This window comes from Cyanistes caeruleus, chromosome 7 (assembly GCF_971803275.1).
Source record: "Cyanistes caeruleus chromosome 7, bCyaCae1.hap1.1, whole genome shotgun sequence".
Lineage (NCBI taxonomy): Eukaryota > Metazoa > Chordata > Aves > Passeriformes > Paridae > Cyanistes > Cyanistes caeruleus.
This window is the reverse complement of record NC_141707.1, coordinates 3,090,070-3,105,527: the sequence shown is the minus strand read 5'-3', so window position 1 is coordinate 3,105,527 and position 15,458 is coordinate 3,090,070. Positions and strand designations below refer to the sequence as shown.

The window sequence follows — 15,458 nt, the reverse complement described above, 5'->3', positions numbered from 1 at the left end:
ATGGACACAGAGACACACAAAACATTTGCAAACAGCATTTAACATTCATATATTTTACCATGGCAATCACTGACCTGAGATAGTGGCTTTTTCTTTCCACAATTTATACCTTCAATAAAAACTATGTTGGGCATCACTGGCATGGGATACTCAAACCCCAGATCTGTTATTTCAAGCCAAATGGATCCATGGCTTAAGAGCTCCTCCACTGTTACTTGTCTGTGAAGAACATCTGAGGGCAGAAGTTTAAATGAGAAATAGGCAAAATGGCAAATGAAGGAATCTGTGAACTTGAGAACTGAGTTTTCCATATGCTGGATAAACGCCATGTGGTCTGAGCTGTGTGTAAATGCTCTTAGGAAGTAGGAAGGCAGGTCTGGGCACTGAGTAACCTGCAAATCTGAACTTCAAGGAAATCCCCAGAGAGAGAAAACAGATGGGACTGAGAGACGCAGAGCCAGGATCTGTCTGCATGATACAAGAGGGTCCATGAGAACAGTGTCAAACTTACTGCCTTGGAGATACTGCATCAGATCCTTGTTGCACAGCAGACTGCCACAGGAGGTGTAGAGGTTGGAGATGAGCCAGACTTTTTCAAGAACAGCAGTAATTCTTTGATGAAAAGGTTTTCTCTAAAAAAGATCATGTGGAGGCCCAGGGGCCTATGGCTGTGGAGGCCCAAAGGCCTGTGACTGGAATCTGCACACCCCAATTGTGGAAAGGAGGCCCTATGCCTCTAGTTTGGGGTGAGGGACACTTCTATCGCACAGATCTCTGCAGCTGTATGTTAATATGTTGTTTCCCATTGGTTCTTCAAGTTTATGTCACCCAGTTCAGCCCCAGTTCACCTTATTAGTATTTTCCCTAGAATGTTCTTCCCTCCCTGTTTCCCTATTGGCCCGAGTTTGGTGCATTTCTCCACCTCCATTATCCTATTGGTCCCCCTTAGTAAATTGCTCCACCGATGCACCACTTTCCCCTATTATCATTGGCCTTTGATCCTCAGATCCACCCCTGTTTCCCACTATATAATCCTGGACCCTCCAATCATCCCTGTCTTTGTCCCTGGACACCTTCAGTGTGTGGCTGCAGTACACCTTCACTGGAACTCCATACGAAGACCCTTTTGGGAACGCTTTCAGAAGGTAGCAGCCATCACCACCATCGCACACGCTGCTACGAGATCATTCTCGAGAGTTATAAATAATCATGTAGTTGTTAGCTTTCACTATTATGCATTGGCTTTTGCAAATTATTATTGATCATAATGATTTTGATATAGTACAGTTTGTAATCGCTTTTAACTGGTTTTGATATGGTATAATTTGTCAGCTTTTGTGGCCAATGTCCTGGCCCTGTGTAGCTCATATATATACTAGTGTGATAAACATATATTGTAGTTTAGACTTTTGCAAAATATTAAAACAGAGACTATGTGTTGTGCATTGTAATGTTAACTTTTGCAGAAGTGGCTAATGCCTTTATTTTTGTAACTAATGGACAGTAGTGAGAATAACTCAGATAAGTCTGTGGAAATAGCTAAGAATCTCTCTATGATTAGATAACATTGAAAGAACCACACAGATAACACAAAAGAAAGGATGTGAAGAGGATTTCTGCCACTGATCATTAGACTATGAATAACTCCCCATTTATTGTCGTGAGAAAACGGCATACACGACTCCCAAAAATCAAATCTACACTATTGCATGATGGGCCAATCCAAGCTAAAGAATTCCTGGAACGTGTAAAAGAACTCAAAGGAATGTTTGAATATGTATAATCTTCATAAATACTCATTTCATCAATGCAGTGAAAAAGTAGCTAAGAAGAGTTATTACCTGGCGTGCATCTAGCTATGGCTATGCATCCAGCACTGTAAAGGTCCCTTTTTATCCCTTATTAAACTTTCAACATTTTAAAGACTGAGGCTCATTTCTCACACCAAAGGAGCGCACACGTGCTCTCAGCTCTTCCCTATGTCATGGCACTGGGTACCTTTTGAGGGTGCAATATGCAGATGCCTCCACACTTGACTTTGCATCTGGTGCCATAGTGACAATGTTGTAATACATAGTTGTATAATTCGTGTTTTATTGTATATGTATATAAGCAGAAAAAAGAAATAAAAATCATTACAAATGTCAAACACACATGCACAGCAAGGAATTGCAACAGCCAGGAGCCAAAGGAGAAGGGTAATTTGCAGAACAGGATGGCACCAAGGAGAACAAGGCCCACCCGAGCAAGATAAGCATACTAATGACCCTGTGATTTACGCCTGATACCGACCTGATCTGATTCTCCAGACCATGCATCTCAATACTCAGTTCCCACAAAAACCACTCAAACCTTTCCTCCCTTTCTTGGAAACTTAGTACCTACAGAAAATATTAATATGCAACAAACTCTGGAAGAAAGAAAAAACTCAGGCTGTAAAAACTGTATAAAACCTCATCTCTCCAAAGGACAGGCGGTGAACTTGGGGGAGTCAGTGCAACAGAGGCTGATTCAGAGTTCACCTAGCGCCAATCCCAGGCTCAACACTGACAGTGATTGTGGTTGTTTCCATAACTCAGTTTTTGCAATTTTTTCAATAAATGTATTATTGATAAATATGGCTGAATTTATTTATAACAATGTGGTGGCCTTTCTGGCTGAGGGCCACCAGCAGCGAGCACAGGCTGAGCCAGTGATTCTCATCCATGGCCACCACCAGCAGCTTCCCACCACTGGCTGAGCACAGCAGAGACAGGAAAAGTAGAATCCCTGATGAAAGAGGAAACTGAGGAGCTGTATTTACCCACAGGAGACATGTTCTCAGAAATCCAAATTCTGCTCATCTATCTCATCCTAGCAGCTTTTAAATACAGCCTACATACCCCCATTAACGACCTGGCTTTTCCAGCAGAACCATTCACTGGTAACTATTGAAGGCACTGATGAACCATTTAAGTGATAAATAAATGTGGGTTGTGCAGAACTTGGGCTTGGTACTTGAGGCTTCCTTCCGCCTCAATCTGTGCTGATTGATGCTAGACTGAAAATAAAATCAGGCTCTGCCAAAGTAAATCCCCTAGAATAGTGCTGGCACTTGGAAATAATCAGGCTTGCTGATATAAAAATGCTTTCTTTCTTTCCTTCTTTTTGAGAAGCATTTTACAGTTGTTCTGTGTGGCAGTGGCCTCAGGGGAGACAAAGAGTTCCATTGTCCCACCCCAAACCCCTTGTGAAAGGTGGCCCAGGTGTTCTGATTGGGTTTGAGTCCCTGGGGGGTTCTCCCTTGGTGTGCTTCTACTGGTCCCTGACCATGAACTCCAACCTCAAGGGTGGAGACGCTCGGGGGTTCTGTCCCTCAAAAACCCCTGCTGTGCCTCTGTTCAGAGCTCTCTGTTCTGGACCTGACTTTGTTTCCGTGCTGAATAAATGGTTTCATGAACGGGAGCCCGTCTTGGTTGGCGTTTCATGCTGGTCCCCAGAATCCTGCTGCTTCCCTGGACGAGATCCTGAGGTTGCTGACTGCAACAGTTCTGAAATGTTTGGTGAGTTATATTTAAAATTATAAAAGTGTGCCACTACACAGCACACTATCTACGTAAACCCTTAGGAGGAAGCTCTGGGATTTACTTATGGCTCATCACTGGAGTCAGGAACACTACCAAGTACTGATTTAATCCATGGGAGAAGCAGGGAGGCTTGCATCAGTGGAGGAAAAACTGGATTGATGCTGTCACGCACACTACTCCTTGTTCTCATCCTGACCTATCTCCATCATTTTCTCCTTCCAGGAGCAATAGGAAGAAATCAGGAGTGAAATCAGTATTTCTGCAATAAATATTGCTGCTGGGCTATGGTCTTTATCCCCTGGAAAAAAAAAAGAAAAAAAAAAAGAGGGAACCTTGCCCTCAGAGAAGAATTTGGTTCCACGCTGGAGCTGCTCCATGGCTTTGCCTGCAGGCAGGATATCCTGCTGCTTTCCCAGAGGATCTGCCTGGCCTTGTCCCTGAGGAGCTGTTAACCAGCTCTGATGGACAAAAGAGACAAGAGAAAGCACTGCCAGGATAAAAGTGGGGCTTAGTAACAATTTGAAAGAGACTTTAGTAAAAAAGCAGAGCAACAGAAACAAAAAATTCAGTGCTGGCACTAGGGAAGTGTAGGGAGTGAAGCAAAGCCTGAGGGTAGGGAAGGTTGGCTCTGGGGAAGGTGTAAAAAGCAAATCCCTTTTCTTGTGAATCTTCTCTCATTCTTGTGTACAAAAGCCTGTGAATTTGAGGGAAGAATAAGAATGGTGCTAAGCCAGAAGAATCCATTCTAAGGGCTCTGGGAAGACTGGCAGGTGAAAAAAGTTAGAGGGAAGAAGAGAGGAGAGTTTGTTGATTTTTAAATAATATTCATAAAGATAAAACTTCTTCCTTTTTAGGAAACCAAATGATGTATTGCTGAGACAGCAGCATGACACTAGCTACAGATCCATCACTGCTGAGGAGAGTTCCCTTCTCCTCTGTCTCCTCTTCCAGTTAATCCCTGGAACATGAGACTGTTCCAATGACAGCACAAGCAAGCAAGAACACATATCATGTGCAGCAAGAACCTAAGGTACATCCTGAGCACCACCGAGCTAATCAATGGCTTTTTAGAACACAGATTCCCCAGCAAACACCCATCAACATTTCCCCATCCGAACTGGATGTGTCCTAAAATAGCATCCAAGATTTCAGATGGTTTTCATGGAAGCTGTTAGACCTTCACTACAAAATATGAGCCTTTGTCTTAAAAGCTGCTGGTACATAACAGAGAACATGATGCTCTTGAACATCATCCAATGAGGTATTTTTCTGACTAGATAAGCAGCTAATGGTCTTGAAGAAATATTTTCCAGCCTTCTACACGAGGCAAAGAATTATTGGAAGAGCTGTTATAATTCACCAGCCTCTTTTGGCATTAATTCCTGCCGGAGAATTTCTGTGCGTGATTTCAGCTGGAATTAAACACAGCATAGCACATGATGCCCTCATGAAACAAAATCCCCAAGTTGGGCAGACCTAAAGAAAGGAACTGGAGTCACATCCTGTGCTCCTGGCCTGGATTTTATGTGGATTGGCTGTAAAGAAAGTCTTAAGCTAAATTATATCCTAAGGTAGAATGCCAGGATGGTTTGGATTGAAAAGGACCTCAAAGCTCATCCTGTTTCACCCCCTGCCATGGGCAGGGACACCTTCCACTATCCCAGGTTGCTCCAAGCCTCATCCAACCTGACCTGGGACACTTCCAGGGGTGGAACATGTCATGAATAAAATCACTCAAGAAATCCACCCTGGTTAAAATACGGTGTTTAATTATGCACAGTTAATGTTTTTATCCCATTTGTAAACCATTTTTGTTGAACCCCTTGTTTACTCCGATGGTTATTAGTAATGTTAATTACTTACCAGTTTTTGAAGTGTTTTAAGAGTTCTTATGAGACATTCCTGTACCCTTTCCCTGACTTCCCTGCCACACTGTAACAAAAGCAACCCCTTAAGGAGCTATGCCACAGAACCAAGCAACTCCCAGGAAGCTGTGCAACCGAATAACATGCAAACTAAGGCATGCAAGACACCAAAACAACGAGCTAACAAAAGAATAAAAGGACAAAGAAACATATTCTAGCAAGCTATGATGAAAGATCATCTTCCTCCATCACCTAAGCCTGCTTAGAAACCATTTTCCTGCATCACCATGACCTAAAGAGGACTGGAAAGGACTGACCACCCTACACAATGAGCCAGAATGACAGGCCTTCTGGTTATTTCCATGAGGATGGAAGCCGGAGCTCTGCAGAGTGTGCTGCAAAGCTGAACTGTGCCTCCTCCTTGGAGCTGCCAGTGTGAGAGCAACTGTGGTGCAAGGGACCCCTCGGGCCCCCACCGCAAGAGCTGAGTCCTAATAAAGGCATAAAACAGGAATCTTGTCTCCTAGCCAATTTCTTTCAGAGCAGCCACAGCTTCTCTGGGCAACCTGTGCCAGGGCCTCCCCACCCTCTCAGGGAAGGATTCCTTCCCAATATCCCATCTAATCCTTTCATCTGGCAGCTTAAAGCCATTGCTCTTGTACCATCACTTCAGGCTCTTGTAAATAGTCTCCCTCCGGGAGAGAGAAGATACATCCCTATCAAACACCTCACTTGGATCAGGCAGAGGTGTGACTGCCACAACCTCTCCCAGCCAGCCACTGACCTGAGATAATGGCTTCTTCTTCTCTCCACAGTGGATGCCTCCGATGAAAACCATGTTGGGCATGACAGGCATGGGATACTCAAAGACAAAGTCAATTCTCCTCAGCCAGATGGATCCATGACTTAAAAGCTCTGTCATTGTCATTGGCTTTTGGAGGAGCTCTGAGGCCAGCTCTTCAAATGGAGAGTAGGCAATGCTGCAGATGAAGGACTCGGAAAGGGCAATCAGGAAGTTCTTCACCCTCTCGGAGAAGGTCATGTGGTCGGTGTTTTCTGAGAACATGCGTGGCACGTAGGATGGTGGGTCCGGGCCCTGAGCCGCGCGAACCTCAAAGGCACAGGGAACCAGACGCAGGAAGAAAATGCTGGGGATGGAGAAGTGCAGGGCAATGATCTGCCCACAAGGTGACACGGGATCTGTGAGCAGGGCATCAAAGTGATTGTCTCCGATGTACTTCATCAGCTCTTGGTTGTACAGCAAGGACTTGCAGGAAGCGTGAAAAAGGGTCCCACTCTTCTTGTAATGTCCCAAAAGCTTCCAGAATCTCACCAGGAAAGGCTCTTGGCTGAAAGTTCTTGCAGTAGTGGATCGTATGTGTTCTTCCATATCCTCCTTTGTGAATGGCACAGGGTAGGTTTTCAGTTCGTAGACACCTGAAGAATCGATCAGGATTTTGTTGTCCGGTGCAATGACCACAATTTCGTGCCCTCTCTTGCTCAGCTCGAGCAGCACTTTTTTCATGCTGAGCCAGTGGCTGCCCTCCATGGGGATCACCAGCAGCTTCCCAGCAGCAGCCGGGCTCAGGAGGCACAGGAAGGGGAGAAGCAGTGCCACCAGCATGCTGTGGGCTGTGCAGAGAGGACTCCTCACACCAGAGAGGCCAGGGCTGCTTTGCCAGTGCCTGTAGCCGTGCTCCACCTCTTCCCCTTTGTCTCACCTCCCATTTCAGGTCCGCAGACCTTTACAACAAGGTCACTGATATCAATAAATTATTAGGAAAGACTCAGGGCAGGTTTGAATTTCAAAGGTGGCTTTGGGTGAGTCAGGAAAGGTGTGTCACCGTCACACACACCAAGTGAAGGTTATTGGCTCAATGCCACCTTCTTCCCTCAGCAGGACGCCAGCTTTGTGGCACTTCTTGCCGCCAGCCCACCACGCCTGAGGTCCGATGACAAAATGCAGGGAAAATTCGGGAAAGAAATGCACCCATGGGATGGATGGAGCAGAAACATTGCTGATCCCTCATGGGAGGACTGTGCCTATCAAGGGAGCACTGCAAGGACTCTTTTCCATCGCTGCCACTGAAGGCTGACAGACTTGTCATAGACTGAGGTCATTTAGCAATTTGTCAAAGCATTTTCCTCCCTAATGAAACAGATGCAAGTTGTGCAGTGAAACATAACTTGCACTAAAGGTTCATAGGAGAAATCAGTGTTACAGTACCTGGGTATAGCTCGGTACAGTTTGGGTTTTGCTGATTTTTCAATAGTCAAAACCAGCTGGCAGCCCTGAGAAAAATTAATTTTCCTTCATGTAGACTTGCATTTTTTTGGAGGATAAGCAGCCAGCAGAACATCTTTCCTCATCTCGCTGTATAACTTTCATCTAACCCCTTATCCTACCAGACATAAAATGAAGTTGCAAAAGAGCATTTCACCCTTGTACTCCACATAACGAAGACCAACAACTCCTCTCCAGGTCAAAAAGGCAGGAATCATTCATGGCCAAAGAGGGGTCAGTTCATGACCAGTGTTGGGTCAGTTCATGACCTCAACCCTGTGTCTAGGTCCTTCTTGGCTCTAAATAGCTGGGGGGTTATTGCTGGTGATAACCTCTCATAAAAGTTCCTAAGTAGCTGAATTCGGGAAAAAATTTCCTTTTCCAGGGCATCCTGGGCTTTAAATTCTACCTGGAGCTTTTTTCCCCCATGCAGTTTCTGTGTGTTCCTTCCCAAGCCTGGTGGCAAATCTTGGTCTTTGCTGAGAACCTGCCCTCCAAAAGAAGCAGCAGCTCCATCACGTGTGCTGAGCCCATATTGGTAGTTTAAAACATGGATTAACTTCATGGGGAGATTTCAAACAGTTCTGAGGAAGGGCATGCACAGAAGAGGGGCCATGGCCTCAGACAAGACTGCCAAATGAACACGGGAAGGCTGGTACACAGAAGCCCAAATGGACATTGACAGGAGATAGCCATTCCCAGAAAAGCTTAAAACCTAATTCAGCAATCTAAAAAAAAAAGGGAGGAGGATGGAAGTGAAAGTGGATTTCCTTTGGAGCTTAGCTATTGACACCTTGACAATAAAGGCAGATGGAAAGGAAGCAATCTAGTGGATGTCTCTGATAGCAAAGAGGTAAAACCTTCAGTCCAAGAACCTTCACTGCGGATGAAAGGAGAGGGGATATATGGAAGTATGGACAGACAGTCCACAGGACAGCTGGGAAAGGAGGATACCAAAAATTCTTGAGTTCAACAAAAAAAGACAAATATATGCATAAAAGCTCTATGTCACTTCAATTGTCCTAATTAAGTCTGGTAAGGCTTTACGTTTGGCAGGATGTGATATCATCTGAATGCTAGGTATGAGGAAATAACATTTCTGCATCATGCAGGATTTCTATCTTTAAACACCCAGCTGCTGTCAGTCAGGATTTGATGTAAGGATGTGAGTGACATCCCTTGCCCAGGACGGCAGGGGGGTGAACTGAGATAATCTTTAAGGTCCCTTTCAACCCAAGCCATTCCACAATTCTATGACACATTTCTATTTTTGCCTTTTCCCTATAAAAACCAAAGAAAATTTTGTACCTGAGACAGTTTTCTCCTCTGAACACAGTTAATCCCTCCAATAAAAGCCATGTTTGGCATCACTGGTCTCGGGAACTCAAACACAAAATCGTATCTCATCAGCCAGAAGGATCCACGGCTCAGGAGTTCTGTCGCTGTCACTTTCTTTTTGAAAACCTCGTAGGCAAGTTCTTCAAAGTTATCATAGATAGGCTTACAGTAGAAGAGCTCCAGCAGATCGACCAGCATGTTCTTCACCCGTTGGGAAAACATCATGCTGTCTGAATTATCCAAGAATAACCTGGGGACATAGGAGGGAGGGCTTGGACACCGGGTAGCAGCGGAATCCATTCCGCAGGGAAAGCCCCGCAGGAAGTAGACGGAAGGAACGGAAAGATACTCAGCCACCAGGGGCCCACACATCAGGATGGGATCTGTGAAAACCACATCGAATTTGCTTGCTTTCAAGTCCTGCATCAGCTCCTCGTTCTGCAGCAGGCTCTTACAGTTGGTGAAGAAGATCGAGGAGATTGCTATCGTGCTTTGATACGAGGTAAGAACAACATTCAAAACAGATTGTTCAAGAAAGTGGGCATTAACGTAGGTCTTGAGCATTTCATCCAAGTATTCATCTGTGTAAGGGATTGGATACACTTTCACTGTGTAATTCTGAGGCTCTTTGACTTCATATACAGACTGGTTGAGGGTACAACCACAACAACTTGGTGTCCCTTTTGCTGCAGTTTCTCCACTACTGGGCGCATGCTGAGCCAGTGACTTCCATCCTGGGGTACCACCAGGATCTTCCCACCTTCAGCCAGGATTACAGACAGTGCCAGGAGAAGTAACGCGGCACCTTGGTAAAAGAGAGCCATTTCGGTGGGCATGAACCAGAGGGTTCTGCTCCGCAGGGATCCACACCCTCCTTTATATGATGGTCCATGCAGACTAAGCAGGGGATTTGTTGGCTACAGGAATTAATATTTAACTTCCCAACAGGGTTGTGATTCGTCTGTGATTTTGCCCATGTTTGTGGAAGGGAAGAGAAGCCGTATTCAGAGAAAAACAGTTGTAATTTCTGTTAATGTTTAAGCTTCAAAGTCTGTCAGCACTAAGTCTGTGATAGCAAGAGCAGGGGTGTCACGTTGTAACCATAACCGTGGTTAGAGCCATTGACCTGGCAAGAATACACACTGAGAAAATAATAACAATACACCCAGAAGAATGGATGCAGCTCCATTCCTGAGGCTGACACGAGGCTGATGTTGAATTCCCACGCCCTGGAAGCAGCCAAAGCTGCAGCTCTTACAAAGATGGCCCAGCCACCGGGGTGTACCATGCAATCCCAAGTGTGAGGAGAACAATCCCGATTGGCTTGCTTCCTCCTGGCACTACACCAAAAAAGTGAACTAATGCTTGTGTTCAGGGCAAACAAAAGGAAAGGAGGCCGGCACAGGGACACAAAGAAAGAGTTTTGGTCTTTGTTTGCAGTCTTGAAAGCCCTTTTCATGTATTGTGAGCAAGACAAAAAGTAGGAGAAGGTGCGATGCCTTCCACTAATCCCACAGCAGGAGTGTTTGGACTGTGCAAGTAAAAGCAATGCCAGAGCAAAGGCTTTTGGATGGTGCTGAGAAAGAAGTCCTTGTGATGAAAAACTATCATCATCATCATCATCATCATCATCATCATCATCATCATCATCATCATCACAGAGTTTCTCCCTTCTTTTTATAAATGGTGGTGGGACTCCCAGCATCCTCTAGACGGAAGAAAGAAATCCATGCAGCCTGAGACAAAGGGATTTGTCTCATGACACCCAAAGGGTGCTGGCAGTCCCTGGAATAGCTCCACTCTGTCACACTGGACACGGAGGAACCACCCTTAGACATGGAAAACCAATTTCTGGAGAGGGCCAGAGAGGCAGGAGAGATGGGAGATGGCACAGACTGAAAGCAGGAGACTGAACAGATCTAGAAAGAATTCCCATTAAATGCAGGGAATCTGGACGCAAAGAGTTTATTGCAACTGCTGTGACAAGAGCTGACCAAATTAACTTGGGAGTTGCTGCTTGCTGCATTTTCTACTCTGGACTCAATCGGCTTTTCAATGGCAAAACCAGTTGGCTGAAAACAGCCAATACAAGATTTTTCCATGCGATTTTCACCTAACAGGAGAGTGAAGACAAGAGCTGGCAGATATAAAATGAGGGCAGGATGTCTCCACGCGTGTAGCAAAGTTACAAACTCTTTGTAGCTCTGAGACCTTCAGGATAGAAAACGAAAGACTTGTGTTGTGTAACCAGGAAGAATTTGCCTCTTCAATCTCAAACTAGTTTCACTGTTGTGAGCCTAATGTGATAGAATGCCTTAGAAATAATTTTATCCTAATATTCTAGTTAATAGTTGCATTCTTTGCCTTCCTTATCAGGTTTAGAGGGCTCTCCATAAGCCTGTCAAAGAGCAAAAAAGAAATCTGAAAGAAGAAAGAAAGAACCCACCCCTTCAGCTCAAAGTCATTGGGCAGAGATATTGCATGACCACAATTCAGAAGTAAGGGAGCAATTTCCCAGGAAAGAGATTTGTGTCCTGCTTTGTGACTGGAAAGAAATGTCCAGTGTTATCATTTGAGAGATTACATGGTGACTATCAAAATCTATTTCGATTTCTAGATTAGCTTTAAAAACCCTGCAGAGCAACTCTGGGAAAAGTAGATGTCAAGAAGTAGGTGTGAAAACTGACCTCAGTTCTGCATTCAAGTGTCATTCACCAAATCCATAATCGTATGATTATTTCTTGCCATTTCAATGAAACATTTATATATCACCACCACAACAGGAGTAACTCAATGCAGACAGCCAGTTTGGAAATAATTTGTCATGAAATTACATGTGAAAAGTGAATCAACTGATGCTGATGAGCCTGGAGTTAAAAACAGAAGAGGACGATTGGGGTTTTGGTCAGATAAGAGAAATATGTGTCAGATGCCGTTAAAATGAAATCAAAACTGGATCTGGATGGTGCTTAATACACATTCACTGAGGACAGTACTTTCCATCAGGTAGGTGAAATGCCTCTTTTGTTTGGCTTGTTAGAAAACCCTCATGAATTCAAGCAGGTCACTGTCAAGAAACTTGGGATTTCAGCCTGTGGAAAAAAACAATCCAAAACTGCTCAAACTCAATCATGAACAGAAATAAAAAAAAAGAAAAAAGTCAATAGCCATGAACTTCCTGAAACCGCAGAATGACTTTTCATTGGGAATTGTACAATTTGTAGGTGAAGGAACGTTACCTTATGCAGCGGTTTCTTCTTAGCACAGTTGATCCCCCCAATAAAGACCATGTTGGGCATCACAGGCCTGACGTACTCGAACACAAAGTCAAACCTCAGGATCCAAACGGCGGCGGAGTCCACGAGTTCCGTCAGGGACACATCCCTGTGAAGAACTTCTGAGGAAAGCTGAAGTGCTTCCCCAAAGAAACCGTTGCAGTACCCAAGCTCCAGGAGGGAAATCAGGGCGTTTTCCACCCTCTGGAAAAAAGTCATGTGGTCTGAGTTGAAGCTGAAGAGTCTTGGGATGTAGGACAGAGGGCTTGGGGACTGTGGCGCTGCAAAGTGCAGGTTGCAAGGGAACCCCCTCATGATGAAGGCAAAGGGAAGGGAGAGATGATGGGCAAGGATGACCCCGCACATGAAGATCGGATCCGTCAGGATGACATCAAAGCCACTTTGATTGAGGAAACTCAAGGTCTCCTGGCTGCGGAACAGGTCCTTGCACTGCCCAAAGAAAGTCTTGAAATTGTTCACTGAGGCTCTGTATATTGCCAGGACATTGAGGGGGAAAGGCTTCTCTGTCAGGTGCACGGCAACGTATTCCCGAAAGACATTATCCAGCTCCTCCAGGGTCTGCCTCACCGGGTACGTGACCACCTTGTAGGCCTGCGTCGTCTCCATCTGCCAGCTCACCTCAGGAACCAGCACCACCACCTCATGTCCTCTCTTGCTCAGCTCCTCCACCACTTCCTGCATGCTCAGCCAGTGGCTTCCCACCATGGGCACCACCAGGAGCTTCCCTCCATCCGAGAGGCCGGGCAGGAGAAGGAGGATGGAAATCCAGGCACAGCAAAGCCTCAGAGCCATATGAGCTGGAGTAGGAGCCGTGGAAGAGATTTCTCCTGCAGGTTGTAGCCTGAAGATGCTTTGGAAAGCGACTGTAGGCTGAATTGTGCTGCCCGTGCCTTTTGGCAATCCTGTTGTTAATGATTCACAACTTTGGATTGTGGGTGGTTCATTTTGCATTTTCCCTCCTTGTTTGGAAAGCCAAGGTTTTGTGACCCTTTCAGTGCTGAGTCACTGCTGCTCCTTGGTGTTCAGTTAACTCCTTGACGTGCAACTCGGATCCCTCAGGACTCCACATCTCTGTTGTGTCTTGTGTAACAACTTGCCCAGGACCCAGGGAGGCAACCTTGCTGTGCACAGCTCCCAGCCCCACAGGAACAAATGCAAACAGCCTCTCCATGTTGGGGACAGGGATCCTCAGGTGATTCCTCCAGGGATGGAGCAGGAGACCCTCAGGACAAGGCCCAGAGCTCTTCTGAGCTGGAAGGAGTCTCCTCCTTTGTGGCAGGGACACCACAAAGAGGTGCTGAGAGAGGCTGACCTCTCTGTACAGCCCAAGTTCTCACTTTACAGAGTTGTTTCCCGGCCTGAGAGGTGACCCTCAGGCAGCTGAAAGCTCCTCCCGACCACGAAGAAGACCAGCACTAAATGCGTTTTAGCAGCCACTCAGCAAAGGAGCAGGTTCAGCACAGACGTGATTTCCCCAGCCCCACAGCATTGCCATTGATGCCAAAATTGAAAAAACCCACACCTCAGGATATTCAGAGCTGCACAACCTCCATCCCTCAGGCACACAACTTATCTCATGTCCCTTCACACCACGGTCAGTGCACCAAAATGAATTGTATATTGCTTTCCTCAGATCAGCCTTATTTATTTTTTGTGTTGTACCAATGTCTTTAATTATTTCTACTGGAAAGGTGATAGAGAGCAGTTTTATGTCACAATGGCTTTTCAGAAAACAAACTTTTTGAGCCTCAGAGTCAAGGGGGGGAGCTCTGAGGTGAAAGAGACTAAAACACTCTCTGAAATGTTTATAAGCAGTAAAGGAAAAAACACCACAGAACTAAGAACTACCAAGTAGGTTCAGATTTTTATAAAGCCCATTGGGAAGCTGAATAGTTTAGCAAACAGCATTTTCTCATAAAAAACAAGTTAATTTATGTATTTTGTGAGGCCACCCTGCTGTTTGCCGAAGCGGGATAAGGTGAGGGTTAGCAGGGAAATGTCCTGCCCTCCCCTCCCTCCTGCTGCAGGACAAAATTTCCATCCAAACCTTCAGTGTGAGGAGTGGGTGCAAAGGCAATCCTGGAACAGATGAAGTTGATCATTACCTCAGTGTTTGTCAACTTGTCAAAGGCTCCCTCAGTTGGCCTGGTTATCCCAGGATATCCCAGCCAGGAATTCTGGAATTGGCTGGGTTCAAGGCAGGGCGAGATCAAAGTCATTCCCTGCTTACATGTGAGCAAAGGGACAGTGGGAAGGCTCGATTTGGGTGAAAAGTCCCAAATCTGGGGGCAGCCGTGTTCAGGGAGGGGCTACAGAGCTGAGGAAGGGGTTCAGCAAATCTCCTGAGCTGAGGGAACTGGGGATGTTTATGGAGAAAAGGAGGCTCAGGGGGACCTTGTTGCTCTCTACAACTCCCTGACAGGAGGTGGGGTGGGATGGGGATGTCTTGCTGTATCCCAAGGGAAAGGATGAGAGGAAATGGCCTCCAGTTGCACCAGGGGAGGTTCAGAGTAAGTATTGGAAAATAAAAAGAAATGCACTGGAAGAATGGTTAAGCATTGGAATAGTTTTCCCAGGGAGGTGGTGGAGTCGCCATCTCTGGAAGTGTCCAAGAGGAGCCTGGATGTGGCACCTGGGGATGTGGTTTAGGGGTGATGATGGCAGTGAAGCTGGGACTGGGTAATCCTGGAGGTGTTCTCTAAGCTTGATGATTCTGTCAGGGTCAGGCTGGGCCATTCCAGGCTCAGGAGGGAATTACTAGGCTAGCTACAGCACACCAGCCAAGGCTGGAATAAATCCATGACTGGAGGTCCCCAAATACCTCTTATAAATCCATGAAAAGAGATCCCCGAGCCTCTCTAATAAATTCAGAACAAGAAATCCCCAAGCCCCTCTAATATTTATTATATTATATTATTATATATGAAAGGTGGTCCCCAAATGCCTCTAAGACATGACAGGAGATGCCAAAATTCTTTAATAAACACATGGCAGGAGATCACAAAACCTGTAATAAATCCATGACACAAAACAACTGATTGAAAGAGGGACGTGGTCATTGAAGAATGCCAGGATGGTTTGGATTGAAAAGGACCTTAAACCTCATCCC

The 15,458-nt window shown here is 45.6% G+C and overlaps 1 protein-coding gene and 2 pseudogenes across 1 annotated transcript in view; all 3 read right to left on the bottom strand.

Moving 5' to 3' along the window:
- The window catches only part of LOC111931843 (UDP-glucuronosyltransferase 1A1-like), a 40,291-nt gene extending 27,037 nt beyond the window's left edge, over positions 1-13,254 (bottom strand). The window contains exon 1 of the mRNA XM_086896670.1: positions 12,293-13,254. Coding sequence (XP_086752796.1) covers positions 12,293-13,141 — 849 coding nt within the window. The 5' untranslated portion in view covers positions 13,142-13,254. The remainder of the gene's footprint in view (positions 1-12,292) is intronic.
- On the bottom strand, positions 39-2,888 carry LOC147652075 (UDP-glucuronosyltransferase 1A5 pseudogene; annotated as a pseudogene).
- LOC147652074 (UDP-glucuronosyltransferase 1A1 pseudogene) lies at positions 6,096-8,076 on the bottom strand (annotated as a pseudogene).
- Positions 13,255-15,458: the final 2,204 nt, after the last annotated feature.